The following is a 24,240-nucleotide window of genomic DNA, read 5'->3' as shown; positions in this document are numbered from 1 at the left end:
CTCGTCTGCTGTGCAATTAAAAGTATCCATGCTCAATTCATAGACAAAACTGAGGCACAGTCAGAGTCAATCTCTACCCAGGGCATGCACTAGACAACTAGGACAAAATCACCAACTTCCAAATTTTCCCTAAAGATAGAAGCAGGTGAAGTACATCACCTTAACTTAAACCAAAGGTTTGGGCTCTTAATCTCATAGTCATATGAACAAAAGGGAGTAGGAATATACAGGCCTCTAGACCACAGAACAAAACAACAGTTGTACAAATACACGAACACTTCCAAAGACTTGATTCCCAGGAAGAAGGAAGATAACAAGGCTTAAATCCAAAAGCTCTCAATTTCTCCCTAAAAGGGGTTTGCCACTGTCCTCTCCTACTGCTGCTGACAAGTTATGTAGACCAGCACACAGGGCTCTAGCAGCTATAAAAAGGAGCTCAGCACTTCCCAAGCCTTCTCCAGCTTCTCCTACAAGTACCGAATGACTAAACTAAACTGATAAAGGATTGCATTCAAATCCTCGTAGCTCTCTCGCTGAAAAGGAAGGGACACTTGGAAGACTTTGTAGATCACAATAGAACTCCAATGCCTGGAGGAATCATAGCACTTTCTGAGTGTTCCCCAGCCTCGCTGTGGTGACAACTCCAAGTCTACAGATTCTTTCTGAAATGCTTCTGAGGCTGAGTGCCCTGTCTTCTATAGATTCTACACAAAGGACCGCTTTTACCACTTAGTTCTGGGCTTGATGGGGCTCTGCATTTCTGAATGCCCCTAAACAACCAATAATGAAGAGGTGGCCATATGAGCCCACCTCCATTTTACAGGGTCAGAGGTGTGGCATAAATGAGAGCAGGCAGGTTATACAGAGATCCTCTTGCCAGTTAGTGCAGGCAACAGGCAATAAATGTCTGCTCTCAGCTTCGCCCTGAGGGCAGAGGAACTGGAAGAGGAACATCCCAATCTTTCCAGATGCATCTAGATGGCCTGTCCTTTATCCACTACAAAGGACTGAAAAGCAAAAATCACATGACTGTTCCAATAAATGCAGAAAAAAAATGGCAATCCAACAACCTTTCATTAAAAGCTGCCAACAAATTACATATAGGAGGAATGTTCCTCAACACAGTAAAGGACACACACAACAGGACCAAAGTTACTATCATAACTGCAAAAAGCTGAAGACTTTCCTCTGAGGTATGAAATAAAAACTAAGATGTCTAATTTCATAAGGAACATTGAACAGAGAGCTGTAGAAGTCCTTCCTAGTCTCTAGGAAACACCAAAAATAAAAAGCATTGACATTAGAAGAGAAATTTAACTGTCCAGTTTTGCTAAAGATACATATGTATAGAAGACAGCAAAGAAAGGTCTAGGGAGGCAGCTCAGTCAGCCAAGTGCTGCCATGGAAGCAGAAGGGCTCAGGTGCTGGATTCAGATCCCAGCACCCCACAGAACGCAGCAGCAGGCATCTATCACCCCAGTGGGGTGGGGAGGCACTGGCTGTGCATGTGTGCACAGGCTGGGGGTTGACACTGGCTGACTTCAAGCTTTACCTTAGCTTCTGAGACAAGGCCTCTCATTGAAATTTTATCTCATCAATTAGGCTAGACTAACTGGCCAGTAGTCCTCCCCAGTGCTAGGGTTGCCAGCTTTGTAGGGGTTCCAGAGTGTGTATGTGGGTGTTGCTCCTTGGGATCTGAACTCAGTCCTCAGAGCTGGTAAGCAGTTTATACTGAGCCATTTCCCCATCCCTGTAGTTGTTTCTATAATCTGAAGTTAAAAAAGAAAAACCTTTTATGTCTATCAACACAAAACATCATATATAGAATACGGTAAATATTAATTTTAAATAGCAATGTAGGAATTAAAGTTAGCATAGAAGCAATATATTTATATTTTAAGAAATTTTTAGCAAAATAATTAAAATCATTATTATATCAAAACACTCAGCATTTATACCAAATGCTTAAATGTAATTTATGGGTCCTACAATACAACTATACTATTATAATGTTTTCACTCAGAAAATATGTAAGACCTATCTAAAACAAGCCACACCAATAAATTCCATATTGGCTGCATAAACATGTATTTCCTTTGCCATTAACAAGCCAACAAACTTTAAAACAACAACAAAAAATTCATGATACAGGTGGGAAAAAAGTTCTGTTTTAGATTCTGATTCTAAATTGTAACATAGTTAAGGATTTCAAAACTGCCTCTTAATTTATAATAAATATGATAGGAAAAAATCAAGACCAAATTAATGGCCTGAATCATTTAGATTTTTCCTTTAACTGATTTCCAAATAAGATCTAAAATCGTGTCCATGGATATATGCTATGGTTTGTATATAAAATGCTCCTCAAAGGCTCAGATATTGAATGCATCTTTCCCCCGACTGTCCTAACCCTGCTCTTTATGGCTGCCATGATGAAGCAGATCTGCTCCACTAAGTCTTCTCTGCCATGATGTTCTGCTTCACCTCAGGTCCACAGTGGCAGGCCAAATGACCAAGGACCCAACTTCTAAAATGGAGAACCAAATGTAAATCCTTCCTTCCTTAAGATGTCCTTCAAGGGTATCTGACTAACATACAGAAGTGGTTTGAATGAGATGTCTCCAAAAGTCTTAGGCATTTGAGTGCTTTATCCCCAGCCGGTAGCCCTGTTTGGGAGGTTGGAAGGTGTGACTTGGAGGAAGTGCGTCACTGAGGGTGGGCTTTGAGATTTCAAGAGACTCCTGCCACTCCTATTATTGTCTCTGTTTCCTGGCTACTGATCAAGATGTGAGCTCCCAACTGAAGCTTCAGCTGCCTGCTTCCTTCTGTGTCCACTCCACCATCATGAACATCATATCCCTTAGAACAGTAAACCCCAAATAAGCCCTTATAAGTTGCCTTGGTTTATCAAAACAACAGAAAAGTAATTAAGCCACATACTCTATCACAGAACCACAACTATAAAAATACACTTGTGTCAAAGTGCATATGGAAACATATCCCAAAAGTATCTATTTCATCTGCTTTTTACTAGCATTAAATTAAAACTCTGCAAACTGCAACATTCTAGTTAAGTTTTCTTTGTTACCGTCTGTCACCATATCCTAGCATTATTAGGTCATCTCTCAGAGAGCTGGTTTGTTCCTCAACTATTCTCATCTTCTGCTGAAGGACTGTGAACGTTTCCGAAGCTGTGGCTTTGATGTGGGTGGGAGACAGGACTGGTCTGCACACTGTGGTTTCCATATGCACCTAAGATCAGAAGGTTACGATATTAGCATAGGACTTCTCATTGTTCAAAACAGTCACTGGCCCTTCCTTTGAGAGGATTACACATCCTGTCTTATTTACTAGGGAACGGATGTAGGTCCTGTTTTGCTCAAACATGGGTGGAAGCTTTAAAAGCCAACTTCTCATTCACTGTCTTCCCCTTACCTCCTCCATGAGATAAGCAACATTTCAGATAGATTTGTTCCACAGGTCGGTGAGCCAGAATGACAATGACATGTAACATCTATGACATATAGTTGAGTAAACAGTATGTAAAATGGTAAGTTGTTGAGGATTACTGAGTACTTTGTTATCACATTATAATCTAGACTATCCTATTTGCTATTTGTAGTCACATTATAAGGAACTCTGACTTCTGAGGGAGTATTTGTACCACCTATTCCCATTACAATATCATAGTAATATCATACTTCAAAGGCTGATGCTGAAATCTTGGTACCCAGCATGGTAGGTCCAATTATTAAGAAGTGGTTGATTTTGGCTACACTAACTTCATCACAGGACTAATCTTGGATGAATTTACACTGAATGAGCTAGTTGGGGGGTAAAACCTCATTAGAGGTAGTAGTAGAAGATTGTGTGCATGTCTGTGAAGGGCACTGCTTTCCAATACTCCCACTGTTTACCAGCCAGTAGTGGTACTCTGATATCCTGCCATGATGCTCTGTCTTGCAATGGGACAACAGTGGCTGGCCCACATGACCGTAGACCCAAAACTATGAAAGCATGAGATACAATAAATCCGTCAACCCTAAGTGGTTCTATTAGACTTTTTGTTGCTACAACAAACTGAGAAAAACTTAAAAGGTGGTACCCTGGCTCACAAACTAAGAGGCTTCATTCAGTCCAGCATCATGAGAAGGGGGATGCAAAGCAGAGCAACTCATAGCACAGTGGTCAGTCGGTGGAGAAAGAGAACGTCTGCACTTGCAGGCTTTCTATTTTCCTCCCTTGACCTAAGTCCAAGCTCTCAAAATGCACGTAAAGAGCTGGTGGACTACTACAATGATTGAGGGCAGAGATATAGTTTAGTTGGTAGTGTTTGTATGTAGCCTTGGTCAGTCACCAGGCCTACGTAAACTTGCCTTGGCAGTGCATGCCATGCCAGAACTTGGAAGGTAAAGGCAGGGGGGATCAGAAGTTCAAGGTCATACTTGGCTACAGAATACATCTAAGGCCAGCCTGTCTTACACAAGACCCTGTTACAGCAAACACACAGCAATAACAACCAAAACCCACTGAAATGTTTGTGGGAGACAATGAGTGGAGATGTGGCAGTCACTGCATAGTACAGAGAACACCATGACCTTAGAAGGAGCAGACTTAATCACTGTCTACTGTCCAGTCTCTCCAGACAATAGGTACAAAGTAAAGAAGCTCATATCTACTAATTCTTTTTCATGCCTTCAATTTGAAAAGAAAGACATGGGCAGATGTTAGTGGAATATCTGGGCATATGTCTTACTTTTCTATTGCTATGAAAATCAGCATGACCATGGTAACGTATAGAAGAGTTTACTGGGGCTCCAGTAGAATCCAGTAGAAGGTTAGACTCCACAACTGTCATTGTAGGAAGTGTGGCATCAGGCAGGCAGGCAGGCAGGCAGGCAGGCAGGCAGGCAGGCAGGCAGGCAGGCAGGCAGGCAGAGCATATGAGCAATAGCTAAGAATTTATATGATGAGAGAACAACCATGAGGCAGAGAGAGCATGCTAACTAGGATGGTGTAAGCTTTTGAAATCTCAAAGCCTGCCCTCAGTGACACACCTCCTCGGATAAGGCCATACCTTGTAATCCTTCTCAAGCATTTCCACCAACTGAGAAGCAAGCATTCAAATATATGGGCCTATGAGAACCATTCTCAGTCCATCCACAACAACATGTATTTCTGAAAGAAGGAAAAAACCCAAAACAACAACAACAACAACAACAACAGAAACAGAATAAGAAGATTCTTGGCCGTGCTACTATATTACTCAGTATGGTATTTCTTGTGTAGCAAGGACAGCCCTCAAACTAACCTTACAGAACTGGTCCTGCTGCCAAAATACAGGTCTAGAGCAGACCAAGCTACATGGAGAGAAAATGTAACAGTGCAGTGGAAAAATAACACAGTTACTGCCATTCTATTTGTGTCAACTGCTAATCTTGTTTGCAAGGTTGGAGGTAGGGGAGAAGAAGAAGTAGAGAAAAAGTGTTTAATGAGGCTTGTGCAGACACCACTGATTCCTTTGTCTTCTCTCCAAAAGTCATGGAGAGAAAGGACCACATGTCCAGCATCCTCTGCAGTGAGCGTATCTAGGAGATGCACACTAGCCAACAGGGCACCAGGCAGAAATGAAAAAGGAGAGTCTTGGAAGACTTTTTGTTTTCTGATTAAAAACAGAAATAATAGCTACCATCATATCCTTCTCCCATGTAAGGCCAAGTTTTCAAGGCTCTCCTGCAGTCAGCCATTGTAGAGTATTAAATGAGAATAGCCCCATAGGCTCATAGGTCTGAAAGCTTGGGCCCCAGCTGGTGGAACTATTTAGGAAATGTTAGGAGGCACAGCTTTGTTAGACGTCACTGCGGTGGGCTCTGAGGTTTCAAAAATCTTTCCAAGATAGATTCTGTCTCCTGCTTGCGGATGGAGATGTGAGTTCCCAGATGCTGCCCCAGCATCGTGCTTGCCTGCCTATCATGTTCCTCAATACAAGGGTCATGATCTCTAACACCCAGGTTAAAAATTTTCTTCCTAAAGTTGCTGGCGGTGGTATTTTGTCACAGTTGTAAAGTAACTAAGACAGCCATACCATAGGACATACATACACACAAGCAGAGACATGGCTCACCATGCAGCACTTACATACAAGCAGAGACGTGGCTCACCATGAAGAACTTACATACAAGCAGAGACATGGCTCACCATGAAGAACTTACACACAGCAGAGACATGGCTCACCATGCAGTACTTACATACAAGCAGAGACGTGGCTCACCATGAAGTACTTACATACAAGCAGAGACATGGCTCACCATGAAGAACTTACACACAGCAGAGACGTGGCTCACCATGAAGAACTTACACACAGCAGAGACGTGGCTCACCAACATCTTAGTTTCTGATCCTGTTGCTATGAAGAAAATACTGTGGCACAGACAACTTAGTGGGGAAAGTATTTATTTCCTTTCTTCCACAGTTCAAGGTACAATTCACTATGGCAGGAAAGTCACCACAGCTTAAAACAGCTGGTAATACTGTATCCATTATCACAGAGAATAAGAAACCCAACTATTTTGCTAAGTTTACTTTCTCCATTTTATAGAGTCCAAATTTCCTGTCATGGACGGGTGCCACCACCCAATCTTTCTTTAGAGAATGACCAATGAGCAGGCACACAGGACCATCTTCTGGATTCTGTCAAGTTAGTAACCCTAACCATCATAATTCCATCCTCTTCCACTTGACACCACTGGTACCATGGTTATGGAAAGAAGAGGTAAACAAACCCACAAGCTGCGCGACCAGAATCCCTCTCAGGCCTACCCTCAAACTCTTGTGATCCTTGTCCTTGTGATCTCTATCAGTTCAGAGAAAAAATACAGAACACAGTGAAGAGAGGTAGAGTTTATTATAAATGAAACAGAAGAAGTGATGGTGGACAATGACCAATGCATGGGGTACAAGCTCAAATTCAACAAGCCAATCTATTTTTAGGAATTTATTATTAAGAGGTCAAAAGGCTATCTGAAAACTCTCTTGACCAACAGCAACCCCCATCTCCCCTTTCCCTGTGCCACGTGCCTTATCCCACCATGGGGAAACAAAAAAAAATAATGTCTTAGGAGACCCTTGGAAGCAACCACAGTATAGGCATGGTAGAGCAGTGAAAGGCCAGCCTCCGTAGTCACCACGGAGAGCCCTCAGTAACTCAGTGGCTATTACAGACAGGAAGTATAAGATGAGGCCTCGGTATACAGCAAATGTGTCTGCTGAAGTGGAGCTTTAAAGTCGGTTTCTCACTCATTCCTGTCCTGCAGATCTGATAAGCCTGAAACAGGAACAGCAAAATGCTACCACGCTCCCACAGTCCATGCCCTGTGGCATATCCTCTGAGTCACAGCTCTGTAGCTCAGGCAAAGAAAGGGAATCTTATAGGCAAAGAATCTTAATTACTAATATTCCAGCAAAAAAGAAAGTACCTTTGGCATATCTATGCCTCATTGTGCAAAGGAGCATAGAATGAACACTGATTTAATCTTAAATTTGATGCTTGACAGTAGCAGTAATAAAAACGGGCACAACCTTTTATTTAAAACAAAGATCTCATTCACTCTTCATATGTATACCAGGCTATTTGTAAAAGCATGTTGATAGAAACTGTTTATAATAGTTCTAAACTATAACTACTCAAGTATCCATTCAGGAGTGTACAAAAGGATACCATACAACAGTAAAAATCTACTACGATCATATCCAAATCAAGAACAATATTGAGTGAAGGGGGTAGAAAAGATATATTATATAGAGAGAATATACTCAGGAATCTACGTTACAAACCTGAAAACTAGGAAAAATTAAAACTATACTATTTAGTCACATTTATTTATATATATCATGATAGACTCATGGATCTAGACTCAGTGTCTAGATCTCCCACATACTTCTCCAGGGTATACCCTGGGTCCCACCTCCTTTGGCTCTCCCATATACTTCTCAAGGGTATACCCTGGGTCCCACCTCCTTTGGCTCTCCCACATACTTCTCCAGGGTATACCCTGGGTCCCACCTCCTTTGGCTCTCCCACATACTTCTCCAGGGTATACCCTGGGTCCCACCTCCTTTGGACTCCCACATACTTCTCCAGGGTATACCCTGGGTCCCACCTCCTTTTCACCACATTTAGCCTGTGTTCCACAACCCGAGCACCAGCATAGTCCAGCCTTCATTGCAAAGCAACCCTCTGCTTGGCCCAGGGTTCCCAAACAATAGGACTTCTCACACATATCCAACCCTTCTGCGTATGTATACCATCCAATCCCCTCTATCTATCAGACTTCCTTCCACTCCAAGTCATTTCCAACCTCTAGACCCAATATTTCCCCACACCTACACTGCTTCCCCAACCTGCCCCGTCCACAACAAACTCAGTAATACATATGCCCACATTACCTCACAAGAATACAAACACTCACGGACCAAGTGAAGGATCAAGCCTGCATCTTCTCGAAAAATCCCACCAACCCAAAGAGAACCACCTAGATGAACTCCAGGACACAGAACTTAGAAGAACAATCATAATTTCAACTTTATCAGGTAATTCAAGGAATTTAAGTAAAATACAAACAGCTCGATGAAATTAAGGGGAAAGAACTTAAGCAAGCGTTGCTGTCCTAACATCTGACAAAACAGACTTCAAACTGAAACTAATCAGAAGAGATTAAAAAGGGACACTTCAGTCTAATTCAGGGAAGAATCAACCAAGAAGATATTACTATCCTGACCATACATGCACCAAATTCCTAAACTTGTTAAAAAGAAAAAAAAAATCTACTTCTGGATTTAAAGACACAGATTAATATGATTAATAGTAGGTAGTTTCAGTGCCCCAATTTCTCCAATAGACAATTCATCTGACAAAAAAAAATAAACAGAAAAACATCAGAATTAATTGATCATATATTGAATGGACTTAATATCTAACAGTATATTCTAGTCAAACCCCAAAGAATACACATTCTACTCAGTAACACATAGGACCTTTTCTAAAATAGACAACATCTTGGGATGCATCAATAAATCTTTATGAAGAGCTCCAGCAGCCGGGAGCACAGTGAACACAGCAAGCACAGGGAGCACGGCCAGCATGGCCAGCACGGCCAGCATGGCCAGCACCACACCTGCAGGTTTTGTCTTTTGCCTGTCCTTCTTCCCCATGCTAAAAACCATTACATTACATGACATCACATTACACTCCTAAAGCCAGTCACCAAGGTCTATTCCTCTATTTGGCTACTTCCTCCTCCTGAGGCTGACTACCAAGATTGAGGAACTCCAGCAATCAAAAGCCCCTATGTGACTTACCTAATTAACATGTCCAACAAAACAAACCAACTCAGCCCTTGGTCCCTTCGAAGCTCACATTCCCTCATCCCTTCTCTCTGGTTCCCTTCCCTCTCCTTTCTCTGTCTCTCTTGTTTGTCTCTTATCCTTTGCCCTTCCCAACTCTGAAGCAAATAAATCTCCTTTGTGCTGAGAACTGGTCTTGGCATGCCCTGTGGGGACTCTGCTCCTTTCAATTTACAAAAATAAATAAATAAATAAAATAAAAAAAAGAAAGAAAAGAAATCACTCTTTGTATCTTATTTGACTGTAATGCAATAAAACTTAAAATTAACAAGCAAAAAATAAATTTCTAGTAAATATACAAACTCATAGGAATGAAATAACTCATTAAAGAACGATGAAATGGTCAAAGAAATCAAGAAAGAGACCCTTCCTGGAACTAAATGAAAATAAAAACACAGGACAATGAAATCCCTGGGATACCAGGAAAAAGGTCCTAAGAGAGAAATATACCCTTAAGTGCCTACATCTAAAAAAAAAAAAAAGAAAGTACACAAGTAAATGACTAATGATACAATTCAAAAAGTTGGAAAAACAAGATCTAATCAAATCCAAACACATCTAGCCAATGGCAAGAAATAAAAATCATAGTGAAAATCAAAGAAATAGAAGCAACAAAAACCAAAATACAAAGACTGGACTGATCTAAGAGCAGGTGCTTTTGTAAGGGTAAACGAGATCGTCAGACCCTTGGCCCAACTAACCAAAAGAAAGACAGGATCCAAATGAACGAATCAGAAACGAATAGGGAAACATTTCAAATGACACCAAGAAATTCACAATATTATATAAGAAAAATCTGTACTCCATTAAGCTTGGGGAAAAGGATGTTTCTAGATTCAGTGAAACCACCAAAATTAATCGAAGAAGAAATCAAGAACCCAAACAGACCTATAACAAATGAAATTTAAATAATAAAGACTTACAGTTTAAAAAAAAGTCGAAAGCCAGAAGAATTCCCAGAATTCCAGCAGACACTCTTAGGGCATATATGTGGCTGGTCCTTCTTAAACTCCTCAAAAACAGAAAGGAAAGAAAGGAAGGAAGCACTCCCACAAGGCCAGTATTGTTCTAGTAACTAAACAGATAAAGGTAAAGACAGAATAATGGAGGACAAAGAATAAGAGGAGGATAAAGAAGGAAACTAAAGGTCAATATCCTTGATGAACATTGACTCTAAATTACACAATAAAATACTTTAAACAGAATATAGACATAATACATCAAAGAGATTGCACATCATGACCAAGTTGGCCTTATCCCTGAAATTCAGGGGTGGGTTGTTTCAACATATACAAGTCAATAAATGCAATAAACCACATACATGGTCTTAAAGACAAAAATCATGTGATCTTGACAGATGAAGAAAAAAACTTTGACAAAATCCAAAATGCTATCATGAAAAAAGTTCTAAAGAATATAGGGCTGGAGAGAACATATCTCAACACGTGCACACACACACACAAGCTACATACAAGAAACATATAGCCAATATGATCCTAAATGAAGAAAATCTTGAAGAAATCACCCTGAAGTCAGGAATGAAACAGGGATGTCCACCATCCCTACACTGTGATCAAAGGACTAGCTGGAGCAACAAGACAAGACAGGCAACGAAAGCGAAATAAACAGGGACAAGGTGCTCAAACTATCCCTGTCTGTAGACATGGTACTATACATTAGGGATCTCAAAAATTCTAAACCTGTAGAAACCATAAAGAAATTCAGCAACATGGCAGAATACAGAATCAACTTCCACAAATCACTTTTTTATATAACACCAACATACAGAGAAAATCATGGATACATTCTCATTCACAATGAACTTAAAGAAAATAATGAATGTAGGAATAAACCTAACCAAGGAAGTGGTAGTGGCTTGAATAGGTATGACCCCATAGACTCATGTGTTTGAATGCTTGGACATAGGAAGTGGCACTACAGAGAGGTGTGGCCTTGTTGAAGTAGGTGTGGTCTTGTGGGAGGAAGTGTGTCACTGTGGGGGAGGCTCTGAGGTCTCCTCGGTTCAAGCTATTCCAAGTGTGGCACACAGTCTCCTGCTGCTGCCTGCAGACCAAGATGTAGAACTCTCAGCTCCATGTCTGCCTGGATGCCGCCATGCTTCCTACCGTGATAATGGGAATCATGAAACTGTAAGCCAGTCCCAATGAAATGTTTTCCTTTATAAGCACTGTCCACAGAAGTAAAACTCTAACTAAAACAGAAGTGAAGGAGCTATATAATGAAAACTTCAAACCTGTGAAGAAAGGGATGAACACACACACACACACACACACAGACACACACACACACACAAAGGTAAGACCCATGTTCATGGGTCAGTAGCATTCACATTGTGAAAACGACCATTTTCCAGAAAGCTATTTACAGATTCAATGAAATCCCAACCAAAATTCCCATCTCATTCTTCACAGAATTAGAAAAAAAAAAAAAAACTATCCTAAAACTCATATGGAACCACAAATGATCCTAGAGAACAAAAACAACCTCAAGCAAAAAAGAACATTGCTTGAGGGATTACAGTTCCAGATGTTAAGATATATTACACAGCTGTAGTAATGAAAACAATATGGTACTGGTATAAAAACTGACACAGAAGAACCAAACAAGAGTACACAGTGTTTCTGGCACTTAATATTCTACAAAGATGCTAAAAGCATATGCTGGTGAAAAGCAAGCATCTTCAACAAACAGTGCAAGCATGAAGTTAGACCTGGACCTATCACTGTCAATGCTGGGAACCGGATGCAGGCTCTCCAGAGGAGCAGCCAGTGCTCTTAACTGCTGAGCCATCCGTTCGATACCCAGTCAATATTCTACTTCTTGAGATGCCTACACCTGTGGTAGTCATTTAAATGTGTGTGTGTGTGTGTGTGTGTGTGTTACATTTTTGTGTTTGTATTCATTGTTTTTGTCTACTTGACACTATAGTCATCTGAGAGAAGGGAACCTCAATTGAGAAAATGACTCTGTAAAATCAGGCCTTTGGCAAGTCTGTACAACATTTTCTTAATTCATGATTTATGTGGAAGGGCCCAGCCCATGGTGGTACTGTCTTGCTTAGTCGTCCTGGGCTCTATAACCAGGATGAGCAAGCCATGAGGTACAAGCCAGTAAATAGCACCCTTCACGGCCTCTGCATCGGCTCCTGCCTCCAGGTCCTACGATGCTTAAGTTCCTGCTCTCATGGCTTTCAATATGACTGTTGCATAAAAGTGTGAACAGAAATGAACTTTTTCTTCCTCACATTGCTTCTGGTCATGGTGTTTTGATACAATGGTAGTAATCCTAACTAGGACAACACGTTTAAAAATCGTGACAATAAAGTGAATGGAAGTAAAAATTACTTCACAATTATCAAATAAGTATAGTTCTGTTTAGGGGAAATATTTTGAAAGACATTCTAGGCAGGCAACTCCCAGAAAACACACACACACACAGCCCATATCATAAGAAATGTATTAGCAGAAGCTAAATGCCTTTGAAAGGGAAACTCTTACTTCTGTGGACAGAGACTCCATTCCCACACTGAATAATAGTGCTACCCATTTCCTACCAGTTTAAATGAAATATCATCTGGTGTTATCATAACCAACAGAAAGTGGTTTTGTTAAAAACACATAATGCACACTTCCGGTGTTTGGCCAGAGTCCCGGACCAGCGGAGGATCCCTGCCTTCAGCAGCTCTCTGCTCCCAGGCCCCCTGGAGGGGAGTTCTCGCCGCCTGGTCGGGCGAGCACTCCTGAGGCAGCAGAGCGGAGGAGACCACCAACGCCGCCCACCCCTGCCCACATCCCTGGCCCAGGAGGAAACTGTATACGGCCTCTGGGTACCCGTAGAGGAGGGCCCAGGAACAGCAGATCCACTGCGTCTGAGACACCACACCTGAAGGGACCGACCGGATAAACAGTTCTCTGCACCCAAATCCCGTGGGAGGGAGAGCTAAACCTTCAGAGAGGCGGACACGCCTGGGAAACCAGAAGAGACTGCATGCTGCACACAGTACTGACCCCAGAGGAAAACAAAAGCTATCTGGAACCCTGGGGGCCGGAACCTCCCGGAAGGGCGGCGCAGATCTTCCTGGCTGCTGAGGCCGTGGAGAGCTCATAGGCAACACCCATGAGCAAACTTGAGCCTGGGGACCACAGGAAAGACGAACTTTTTTCTGCTACAAAAACGACTTGCCTGGTGAACTCAAGACACAGGCTCACAGGAACAGCTGAAGACCTGTAGAGAAGAAAAACTACGCGCCCGAAAGCAGAACACTCTGTCCCCATAACTGGCTGAAAGAAAACAGGAAAACAGGTCTACAGCACTCCTGGAACACAGGCTCATAAGACAGTCTAGCCACTGTCAGAAATAGCAGAACAAAGTAACACTAGAGATAATCTGATGGCGAGAGGCAAGCGCAGGAACCCAAGCAACAGAAACCAAGACGACATGGCATCATCGGAGCCCAATTCTCCCACCAAAGCAAACACGGAATATCCAAACACACCAGAAAAGCAAGATCTAGTTTCAAAATCATATTTGATCATGATGTTGGAGGACTTCAAGAAAGACATGAAGAACTCCCTTAGAGAAACACAGGAAAACATAAACAAACAAGTAGAAGCCTACAGAGAGGAGTCACAAAAATCCGTGAAAGAATTCCAGGAAAACACAATCAAACAGTTGAAGGAATTAAAAATGGAAATAGAAGCAATCAAGAAAGAACACATGGAAACAACCCTGGATATAGAAAACCAAAAGAAGTGACAAGGAGCTGTAGATACAAGCATCACCAACAGAATACAAGAGATGGAAGAGAGAATCTCAGGAGCAGAAGATTCCATAGAAATCATTGACTCAACTGTCAAAGATAATGTAAAGCGGAAAAAGCTACTGGTCCAAAACATACAGGAAATCCAGGACTCAATGAGAAGATCAAACCTAAGGATAATAGGTATAGAAGAGAGTGAAGACTCCCAGCTCAAAGGACCAGTAAATATCTTCAACAAAATCATAGAAGAAAACTTCCCTAACCTAAAAAAAGAGATACCCATAGGCATACAAGAAGCCTACAGAACTCCAAATAGATTGGACCAGAAAAGAAACACCTCCCGTCACATAATAGTCAAAACACCAAACGCACAAAATAAAGAAAGAATATTAAAAGCAGTAAGGAAAAAGGTCAAGTAACATATAAAGGCAGACCTATCAGAATCACACCAGACTTTTCGCCAGAAACTATGAAGGCCAGAAGATCCTGGACTGATGTCATACAGACCCTAAGAGAACACAAATGCCAGACCAGGTTACTGTATCCTGCAAAACTCTCAATCAACATAGATGGAGAAACCAAGATATTCCATGACAAAACCAAATTTACACAATATCTTTCTACAAATCCAGCACTACAAAGGATAATAAATGGTAAAGCCCAACATAAGGAGGCAAGCTATACCCTAGAAGAAGCAAGAAACTAATCGCCTTGGCAACAAAACAAAGAGAAGAAAAGCACACAAACATAACCTCACATCCAAATATGAATACAACAGGAAGCAATAATCACTATTCCTTAATATCTCTCAACATCAATGGCCTCAACTCCCCAATAAAAAGACATAGATTAACAAACTGGATACGCAACGAGGACCCTGCATTCTGCTGTCTACAGGAAACACACCTCAGAGACAAAGACAGACACTACCTCAGAGTGAAAGGCTGGAAAACAACTTTCCAAGCAAATGGTCGGAAGAAGCAAGCTGGAGTAGCCATTCTAATATCAGATAAAATCAATTTTCAACTAAAAGTCATCAAAAAAGATAAGGAAGGACACTTCATATTCATCAAAGGAAAAATCCACCAAGATGAACTCTCAATCCTAAATATCTATGCCCCAAATACAAGGGCACCTACATACGTAAAAGAAACCTTACTAAAGCTCAAAACACACATTACACCTCACACAATAATAGTAGGAGATTTCAACACCCCACTCTCATCAATGGACAGATCATGGAAACAGAAATTAAACAGAGATGTAGAAAGACTACGAGAAGTCATGAGCCAAATGGACTTAACAGATATTTATAGAACATTCTATCCTAAAGCAAAAGGATATACCTTCTGCTCAGCTCCTCATGGTACTTTCTCCAAAATTGACCATATAATTGGTCAAAAAACGGGCCTCAACAGGTACACAAAGATAGAAATAATCCCATGCGTGCTATCAGACCACCACGGCCTAAAACTGGTCTTCAATAACAATAAGGGAAGAATGCCCACATATACGTGGAAATTGAACAATGCTCTACTCAATGATAACCTGGTCAAGGAAGAAATAAAGAAAGAAATTAAAAACTTTTTAGAATTTAATGAAAATGAAGATACAACATACCCAAACTTATGGGACACAATGAAAGCTGTGCTAAGAGGAAAACTCATAGCGCTGAGTGCCTGCAGAAAGAAACAGGAAAGAGCATATGTCAGCAGCTTGACAGCACACCTAAAAGCTCTAGAACAAAAGAAGCAAATACACCCAGGAGGAGAAAGGCAGGAAATAATCAAACTCAGAGCCAAATCAACCAAGTAGAAACAAAAAGGACCATAGAAAGAATCAACAGAACCAAAAGTTGGTTCTTTGAGAAAATCAACAAGATAGATAAACCCTTAGCCAGACTAACGAGAGGACACAGAGAGTGTGTCCAAATTAACAAAATCAGAAATGAAAAGGGAGACATAACTACAGATTCAGAGGAAATTCAAAAAATCATCAGATCTTACTATAAAAGTCTATATTCAACAAAACTTGAAAATCTGCAGGAAATGGACAATTTCCTAGACAGATACCAGGTACCGAAGTTAAATCAGGAACAGATAGACCAGTTAAACAACCCCATAACTCCTAAGGAAAGAGAAGAAGTCATTAAAGGTCTCCCAACCAAAAAGAGCCCAGGTCCAGACGGGTTTAGTGCAGAATTCTATCAGACCTTCATAGAAGACCTCGCACCAATATTATCCAAACTATTCCACAAAATTGAAACAGATGGAGCACTACCCGAATTCCTTCTATGAAGCCACAATTACTCTTATACCTAAACCACACAAAGACCCAACAAAGAAAGAGAACTTCAGACCAATTTCCCTTATGAATATCGATGCAAAAATACTCAATAAAATTCTGGCAAACCGAATCCAAGAGCACATCAAAACAATCATTCACCATGATCAAGTTGGCTTCATCCCAGGCATGCAGGGATGGTTTAATATACGGAAAACCATCAACGTGATCCATTATATAAACAAACTGAAAGAGCAAAACCACATGATCATTTCATTAGATGCTGAGAAAGCATTTGACAAAATTCAACACCCCTTCATGATAAAAGTCCTGGAAAGAATAGGAATTCAAGGCCCATACCTAAACATAGTAAAAGCCATATACAGCAAACCAGTTGCTAACATTAAACTAAATGGAGAGAAACTTGAAGCAATCCCACTAAAATCAGGGACTAGACAAGGCTGCCCACTCTCCCCCTACTTATTCAATATAGTTCTTGAAGTTCTAGCCAGAGCAATCAGACAACAAAAGGAGGTCAAGGGGTTACAGATCGGAAAAGAAGAAGTCAAAATATCACTATTTGCAGATGATATGATAGTATATTTAAGTGATCCCAAAAGTTCCACCAGAGAACTACTAAAGCTGATAAACAACTTCAGCAAAGTGGCTGGGTATAAAATTAACTCAAATAAATCAGTAGCCTTCCTCTACAAAAAGAGAAACAGGCAGAAAGAAATTAGGGAAATGACACCTTCATAATAGATCCAAATAATATAAAGTACCTCGGTGTGACTTTAACCAAGCAAGGGAAAGATCTGTACAATAAGAACTTCAAGACTCTGAAGAAAGAAATTGAAGAAGATCTCAGAAGATGGAAAGATCTCCCATGCTCATGGATTGGCAGGATTAATATAGTAAAAATGGCCATTTTTACAAAAGCGATCTACAGATTCCATGCAATCCCCATCAAAATACCAATCCAATTCTTCAAAGTGTTAGACAGAACAATTTGCAAATTCATCTGGAATAACAAAAAACCAAGGATAGCTAAACTATCCTCAACAATAAAAGGGCTTCAGGGGGAATCACTATCCCAGATCTCAAACAGTATTACAGAGCAATAGTGATAAAAACTGCATGGTATTGGTACAGAGACAGACAGATAGACCAATGGAACAGAATTGAAGACCCAGAAATGAACCCACACACCTATGGGCACTTGATTTTTGACAAAGGAGCCAAAACCATCCAATGGAAAAAAAGATAGCATTTTCAGCAAATGGTGCTGGTTCAACTGAGGTCAACATGTAGAAGAATGCAGATCGATCCATGCTTATCACCCTGTACAAAGCTTAAGTCCAAGTGGATAAAGGACCTCCACATCAAACCAGATACACTCAAACTAATAGAAGAAAAACTAGGGAAGCATTTGGAACACATGGGCACTGGAAAAAATTTCCTGAACAAAACACCCATGGCTTATGGTCTAAGATCAAGAATCGACAAATGGGATCTCATAAAACTGCAAAGCTTCTGTAAGGCAAAGGACACTGTGGTTAGGACAAAACGGCAACCAACAGATTGGGAAAAGATCTTTACCAATCCTACAACAGATAGAGGGCTTATATCCAAAATATACAAAGAACTGAAGAAGTTAGACAGCAGGGAGGCAAATAACCCTATTAAAAAATGGGGTTCAGAGCTAAACAGAGAATTCACAGCTGAGGAATGCCGAATGGCTGAGAAACACCTAAAGAAATGTTCAACATCGTTAGTCATAAGGGAAATGCAAATCAAAACAACCCTGAGATTTCACCTCACACCAGTGAGAATGGCTAAGATCAAAAACTCAGGTGACAGCAAATGCTGGCGAGGATGTGGAGAAAGGGGAACACTCCTCCATTGTTGGTGGGGTTGCAGACTGCTACAACCATTCTGGAAATCAGTCTGGAGGTTCCTCAGAAAATTGGACATTGAACTGCCTGAGGATCCAGCTATACCTCTCCTGGGCATATACCCAAAAGATGCCCCAACATATAAAAAAGACACGTGCTCCACTATGTTCATCGTGAGCCTTATTTATAATAGCCAGAAGCTGGAAAGAACCCAGATGCCCTTCAACAGAGGAATGGATACAGAAAATGTGGTACATCTACACAATGGAATATTACTCAGCTATCAAAAACAATGACTTTATGAAATTCAGAGGCAAATGGTTGGAACTGGAAACTATCATCCTGAGTGAGCTAACCCAATCACAGAAAGACATACATGGTATGTACTCATTGATAAGTGGCTATTAGCCCAAATGCTTGAATTACCCTAGATGCCTAGAACAAATGAAACTCAAGACGGATGATCAAAATGTGAATGCAGATCGCTCCTGAGAGACACAGCCAGAATACAGCAAATACAGAGGCGTATGCCAGCAGGAAACCACTGAACTGAGAACAGGACCCCTGTTGAAGGAATCAGAGAAAGAACTGGAAGAGCTTGAAGGAACTCGAGACCCCATATGTACAGCAATGCCAACCAACCAGAGCTTCCAGGGACTAAGCCACTATCCAAAGACTATACATGGACTGACCCTGGACTCTGACCTCGTAGGTTGCAATGAATATCCTAGTAAGAGCACCAGTGGAAGGGGAAGCCCTGGGTCCTGCTAAGACTGAACCCCTAGTGAACTAGACTGTTGGGGAGAGGGCAGCAATGGGGGAGGGTTGGGAGGAACACCCATAAGGAAGGGAGGGGAGGGGATGTTTGCCCGAAACCGGAAAGGAATAACACTCAAATGTATATAAGAAATACTCAAGTTAATAATAAAAAAAAAAAAAAAAAAAAAAAAAAGCAGGCAAGCACTAAATTAACAGAAAAAAAAAAAAAAACACATAATGCCTCACATATCTACCAAGTGTTTCCTGAAGGTTCACTGCCAATGAGATCTGCTATAAGCACGAGGGAGACACAGGGAGCAGACATGAGATCTGCTATGAGCACGAGGGAGACACAGGGAGCAGACATGAGATCTGCTATGAGCACGAGGGAGACACAGGGAGACATGTCAGCTGAACAAAGGCATAAGTAAAAGTCAGTTTGTTCTTGGGGAAAAAAGCAAGCATGGAATAAAAACGGGAGCAAATTCTGCAGGCTGTGAACAGCACCTGAACACCACTGTTAACAGTTCTGGTTTTCCCAAGTGACCGCTCACAGCATCAGAGATTGCTGTGACGTCTAACTTTAACTTGATCGGGCTGGCCACCCTATCCCAGATGATACAAGTACGGGGTAAAAGTAGAAAGATCAGTTTGATAATGTACACAAAAGCCTGTGCAGCTGCCTGGAAGCAGGTAATAGCTGGAATAGTACCACACGATCAGATCCAGACATGTTTCTGTTTTGCTGGTGGGTTAGATATGAGCAATGACAGAAGGGAAGCAGCCAACTTTATCTGGCCGTTCGTTCCCTCAGTTTGGTGGTTTCACTATGCCCTGGCTTATGCAGGCCAAATTGGTAAGCTCCAGGCTCAGGGAGAGGTCCTATCTCTAAATAAGGTAAGGAGTGGTTGGGAAAGACAAGCAAATACACGAGAATACACACACACACACACACACAAAGGGGAAGGAAGAAAAGGGAAAGGAAGGGGAAGGGAAAAATAGGGTGGGGAGGGCAGGGGAGAAAGAGGGAGACAGAGAAATCTATGCTTCTGAGTCAAAAAGTAAATAAAGGCAGAAGGCGAGCTAATCACTAGGAGTGCACGAGGAACTAGGTCACAGGAGTAGGGCCTCTTCAGAGACTATGAGAATAACCAGTGTTGAGGGCAGATTTTTTGGCTGGGATCAGTATCAGAAAAAGGGAGAAGGAAGGTGGCAAAGGAAAAAAGCTGCCTTTCTGAAACCTCAGAAACGCACAAGCTTATCGGGAAGGGTCTGCTAATGAAGGAATACATGAATACATCTCACCACGGCTTATTTACTTATGTTAGGCTTGAGGTAGAGTCTTATGTAGCCTAAGCTTCCCTCAAACTCGCCGTGAGGATGGCTTTGAACTTCTGTCAGGTTTCCGCCTCCCAATGTTCGAATTATAGGTACACACACACACACACACACACACACACACACACACACACACACACACACACACATGCACCACAAAATGGGCTTGGCAAACACCTGACTGCTATACCCCAGGTTTCTCCCATCTTAGGCCTTCATGTTTCTTTCTGCCTTCTGGCTTCAGTTTTTTTCTCTTCAGGTTGCAAAACAGAATTTAGTCCTAGGCACTGTCTCAACCTGGCCCATGCAGATGAAGTTACTGCTGTCTTTGTGAAACCATGGACCAAGTCATTTGCAAAAGGAATTATTGGCATTAACCATGCCATGGAAGTTGTAGCATAGACTGACACACTTGTATTCATGTCTCTAAAGGGTTTCCAGATATCTGCTGTCGGCATCAGAATGGATCTTACTGTCACAAAGCATGCAATTTCTATCAGAGGAAGGAAACAGGTGTGTGTTATGTCCCTAATGGTGCCTGGAGGCAGCTGGTTTGAAATGGCCCTCTATTTATCCCTGCCTATAATTCCCTATCACCGGGTAAGTTGACAAAAAACAAAAAAACAAAAAAACAAAAAACAAAAAAAAAAATCAAAACAAGAATCTGTCTGTATTCCATTTTGATTGCTACGTCTTCAAGTAGGGTTACAAAACTTTTTTGTTGTTGTTGAACTTAGCGTAATACCTTGGCTGTTGTCGGGGGCAAACAAATATGACAATATTTGTCATCTATCCCAGCACAAGCAAGAAAACAATGTACAAATGAAAATGCCTCGCGTCTAGGAAGTGAGCCAAGGAGGATAATCAGCGGCAGAAAACCAAGCCTTAATGTTGAAAAGCTTTCCTCAGTAACCTTCCACTAACTGTATACCTAAATGGGGAATGACAGCTAAAGTAGAGGTCTCAGCGACTGCCCACCCTTCTGCAGCTGTGGTCTAACCAAAGCCAACTTAACTTGAGGCCGTTTTCACAGCCAGGCAGAATGCTGAAGCAAGGTAAACCTAGGCTCTAGAGGTGTGAAGGGCGGGGACTGGACTTGGGCTGGGAGAAAAAGGAGCCTTATTTTGAGGCGTGGACTCTCCCCTAGGCCACCCACTTCAGCTTCCAGTCTGGGCCCATCAGCCTCACCCCTAATCCATCCACCAGCCCGTAGCTCCGTCCTGCGGCCAGCAAGTTTGTTTCCATGGAACTAAAACAGCTCTTTAAACTAACCGGCTCGCCAGCGGGGTTGCTCCGGTACGCAGGCGCACCCGAGGTGAGGCATGCCGGGAAGTGTAGTTTTCCCGGCCCACCAGGGCCCTCCGCTTGGGGAGGGACCCTGGCCGGAATCCCTCAGCGCGCCCTGAAACACGAGACCACGTGATCCGGATGACGCCAAGCTCATTATGCTCCCAGCAGAGTACGCTGGGAAACGTAGTTGCTGCTCTCTCCTCACTTGTGCTCGCTTTGTCTTGATTACTAGGCGCACCCTACAGGAAGTGAGAAGAATCCAAGATCAGATGTTTTCAGTTGTCAGAGGACCAGGGGTCCAAGTAACACCTGAACAATGTGAAACTAACAAATTTTTGTTAATGAGCACAAGAATGTGAAAATCAGCTCGTTCTTGTCAAAAGAACACATCCACTCAGTTCTCTTTCATGATGATCATATAGAGAATAAACCACACAGAAGCTACTCTCTAGTTTTGTGTCTCTTCAGCATAGATTAATGATACCTTGTTGACAGGTAAATGAAGACTGAGGAGAGGGAGGAATGAAGGGAGAGGGAGAGAGAGAGAGGGAGGAATGAGAATAAAAGGTGTCATATTTCTCAGTTTTGCCTTAAAGTTGTTTACACTTCATGAAAAACCTTCTATAGGAAGAACGTCCTTGTATTCAATTTCACTTGAGTTTCAGGGTACAGGACCAAACGGTTGGAACCTCACACGAGGCAATTAAAGCTCTTCCTTATGGCTGAGGGCACCAGATCCCTAATAAACCTAGTCAAGTCTGAGAGTTCTCGCTTACTTAGCAGATGTCTGGACAGAAACGCTATTCTGATTCTTGTGATGACAGAGGCCTCCAAAACTGGGGAGAATGCCTGTGTATCAAGCCACAGCTGTTAAGACATTCATAAGATTGCGATTTCTCTTCCAATCACCAAGAGTTTTCTGTGGAACAGATGACGTACTCCACAGAAAACCCTCAGGCTTTGGTGAGATTAGAAAATTCAGGTTCTCAAGCTTTCCTATTAGGCAGTAGTCAGAGAGCTAAATTGAATATATTTGGTGCCTTTCACCTCTTGTGTCCATCACCTGGCAAGTAAGAGTTTAGTGAAACAATTGCAAAGTCAGAGAAATGGATTTAAAAACATTCAATGTTAATAAATTTATCAGAGACTCAGTTTCTCGTTAATTAAAAAATCATCACATTCAACATCTAATTTTGTGGTTTGGGGTGGGTATTTTTGTCTGTTGGGTTTTTTTCTTTTTGAGAGTCCTGTTAATATAGTCTAGATTGGCCTTGAGCTCAAGAAAATTCTCCTGCTGAATGATAGCTTCAAACAAGCACTGGCATACTCTGCTTCTGACTTTGTCTTTGAAGAGACTGGACACACTTTATTTTTCTGATCTCCCTCCTAATTTTCAACTAATTTTTAAACTATTGACTTCATTCATAATCAAGGTCCTTTTATTCATGGAAACCATAGGTCTTCTTCATGCAACCACAGTCTCTCACTGCAAGACTGAAACTGGCTCCTACCTGTTCTTTCGATGTATCCTTTTATAGTTACTTTAGAGATCTTTTTAAAGAGTAAATCTGGTCACCCGTCTCCACTTAACACCACCTAAGAGTTCCACTTACCCAGCTAACATTACTTCACTAAACAGGATGAAGCTCAAACTGCTGATGGTTTCAACTCACCCACAAGCCTTCTCTAGCTCTACTCCCAGAATGCAGGCCAGAGAGCAGAAACTGCTTGAAGGCAGCTTCTCCCCTCCCTTTTGTCTCGTCAACCTAGCAGACATATCTCTTCTAAGACACCATTTCCTTCCCTTAGGAAGCATTTGTAGTTGCTGTGTATGTTGTGTCTCCTTAAATAGACTCAAGCTGTTGGAATACAGGAATTTTACTACTTTTAAAAGTTTGTAAAAATTGTTTATCCTCCTGCCCCCCTGCGACCGTGTGTGTGGGAAATGGTGTTTTCATAGGGAAGTCAGAGGACAAGCCAGTCCTTTCCTTAACCACATGGGCCCTGAGAATTGAACGCTAACCATTGGGCTTTATAGCCAAGGTGCGGAGCCATCTAACCAACCCTAAGTACGATGCCTGGTACATGGAGGCATGGACTGTTCCTGAAAGTGAGCGGATGGCCTGGTGAGTTTTAAATGCTTTTAGGAAGCGCAAGGCCCAGGGTTCGGTCCCCAGCTCCGGAAAAAAAAATGCTTTTACTACCAATAATTTCACAAGAGAATGATTTGACTACTTATTCTTTTATTTTGTAGGTCAGGAAAAGCCATCTACTTTCTTCCACAGATACTGATCTGGCATCATTTTGCAGTCACAAAAAATGGCAGCAAGGCTCCCTGAAACACTTTCTTCATACTGAGCTGTATTCTTTGCACAAAGAAATTGAGACAGTGGAAGAATAAGAATGGCAAACTCGGGGTTGGGGATTTAGCTCAGTGGCGCAAGGCCCTGGGTTCGGTCCCCAGCTCCGGACAAAAAGAAAAGGGGGAAAAAA

The 24,240-nt window shown here is 41.7% G+C and overlaps 1 protein-coding gene across 1 annotated transcript in view; it reads right to left on the bottom strand.

Moving 5' to 3' along the window:
* Ccdc150 (coiled-coil domain containing 150) overlaps positions 1–21,717 on the bottom strand; it is a 61,086-nt gene extending 39,369 nt beyond the window's left edge. The window contains exons 1-2 of the mRNA XM_032899737.1: positions 21,646–21,717; positions 3,089–3,252 (exon numbers count right to left, since the gene is read on the bottom strand). Coding sequence (XP_032755628.1) covers positions 3,089–3,252; positions 21,646–21,702 — 221 coding nt within the window. The 5' untranslated portion in view covers positions 21,703–21,717. The remainder of the gene's footprint in view (positions 1–3,088; positions 3,253–21,645) is intronic.
* Positions 21,718–24,240: the final 2,523 nt, after the last annotated feature.

Source organism: Rattus rattus, chromosome 4 (genome assembly GCF_011064425.1).
Source record: "Rattus rattus isolate New Zealand chromosome 4, Rrattus_CSIRO_v1, whole genome shotgun sequence".
Taxonomy (NCBI): domain Eukaryota; kingdom Metazoa; phylum Chordata; class Mammalia; order Rodentia; family Muridae; genus Rattus; species Rattus rattus.
The sequence above is the reverse complement of the archived record's forward strand: the minus strand, read 5'-3'. Positions and strand labels throughout refer to the sequence as shown.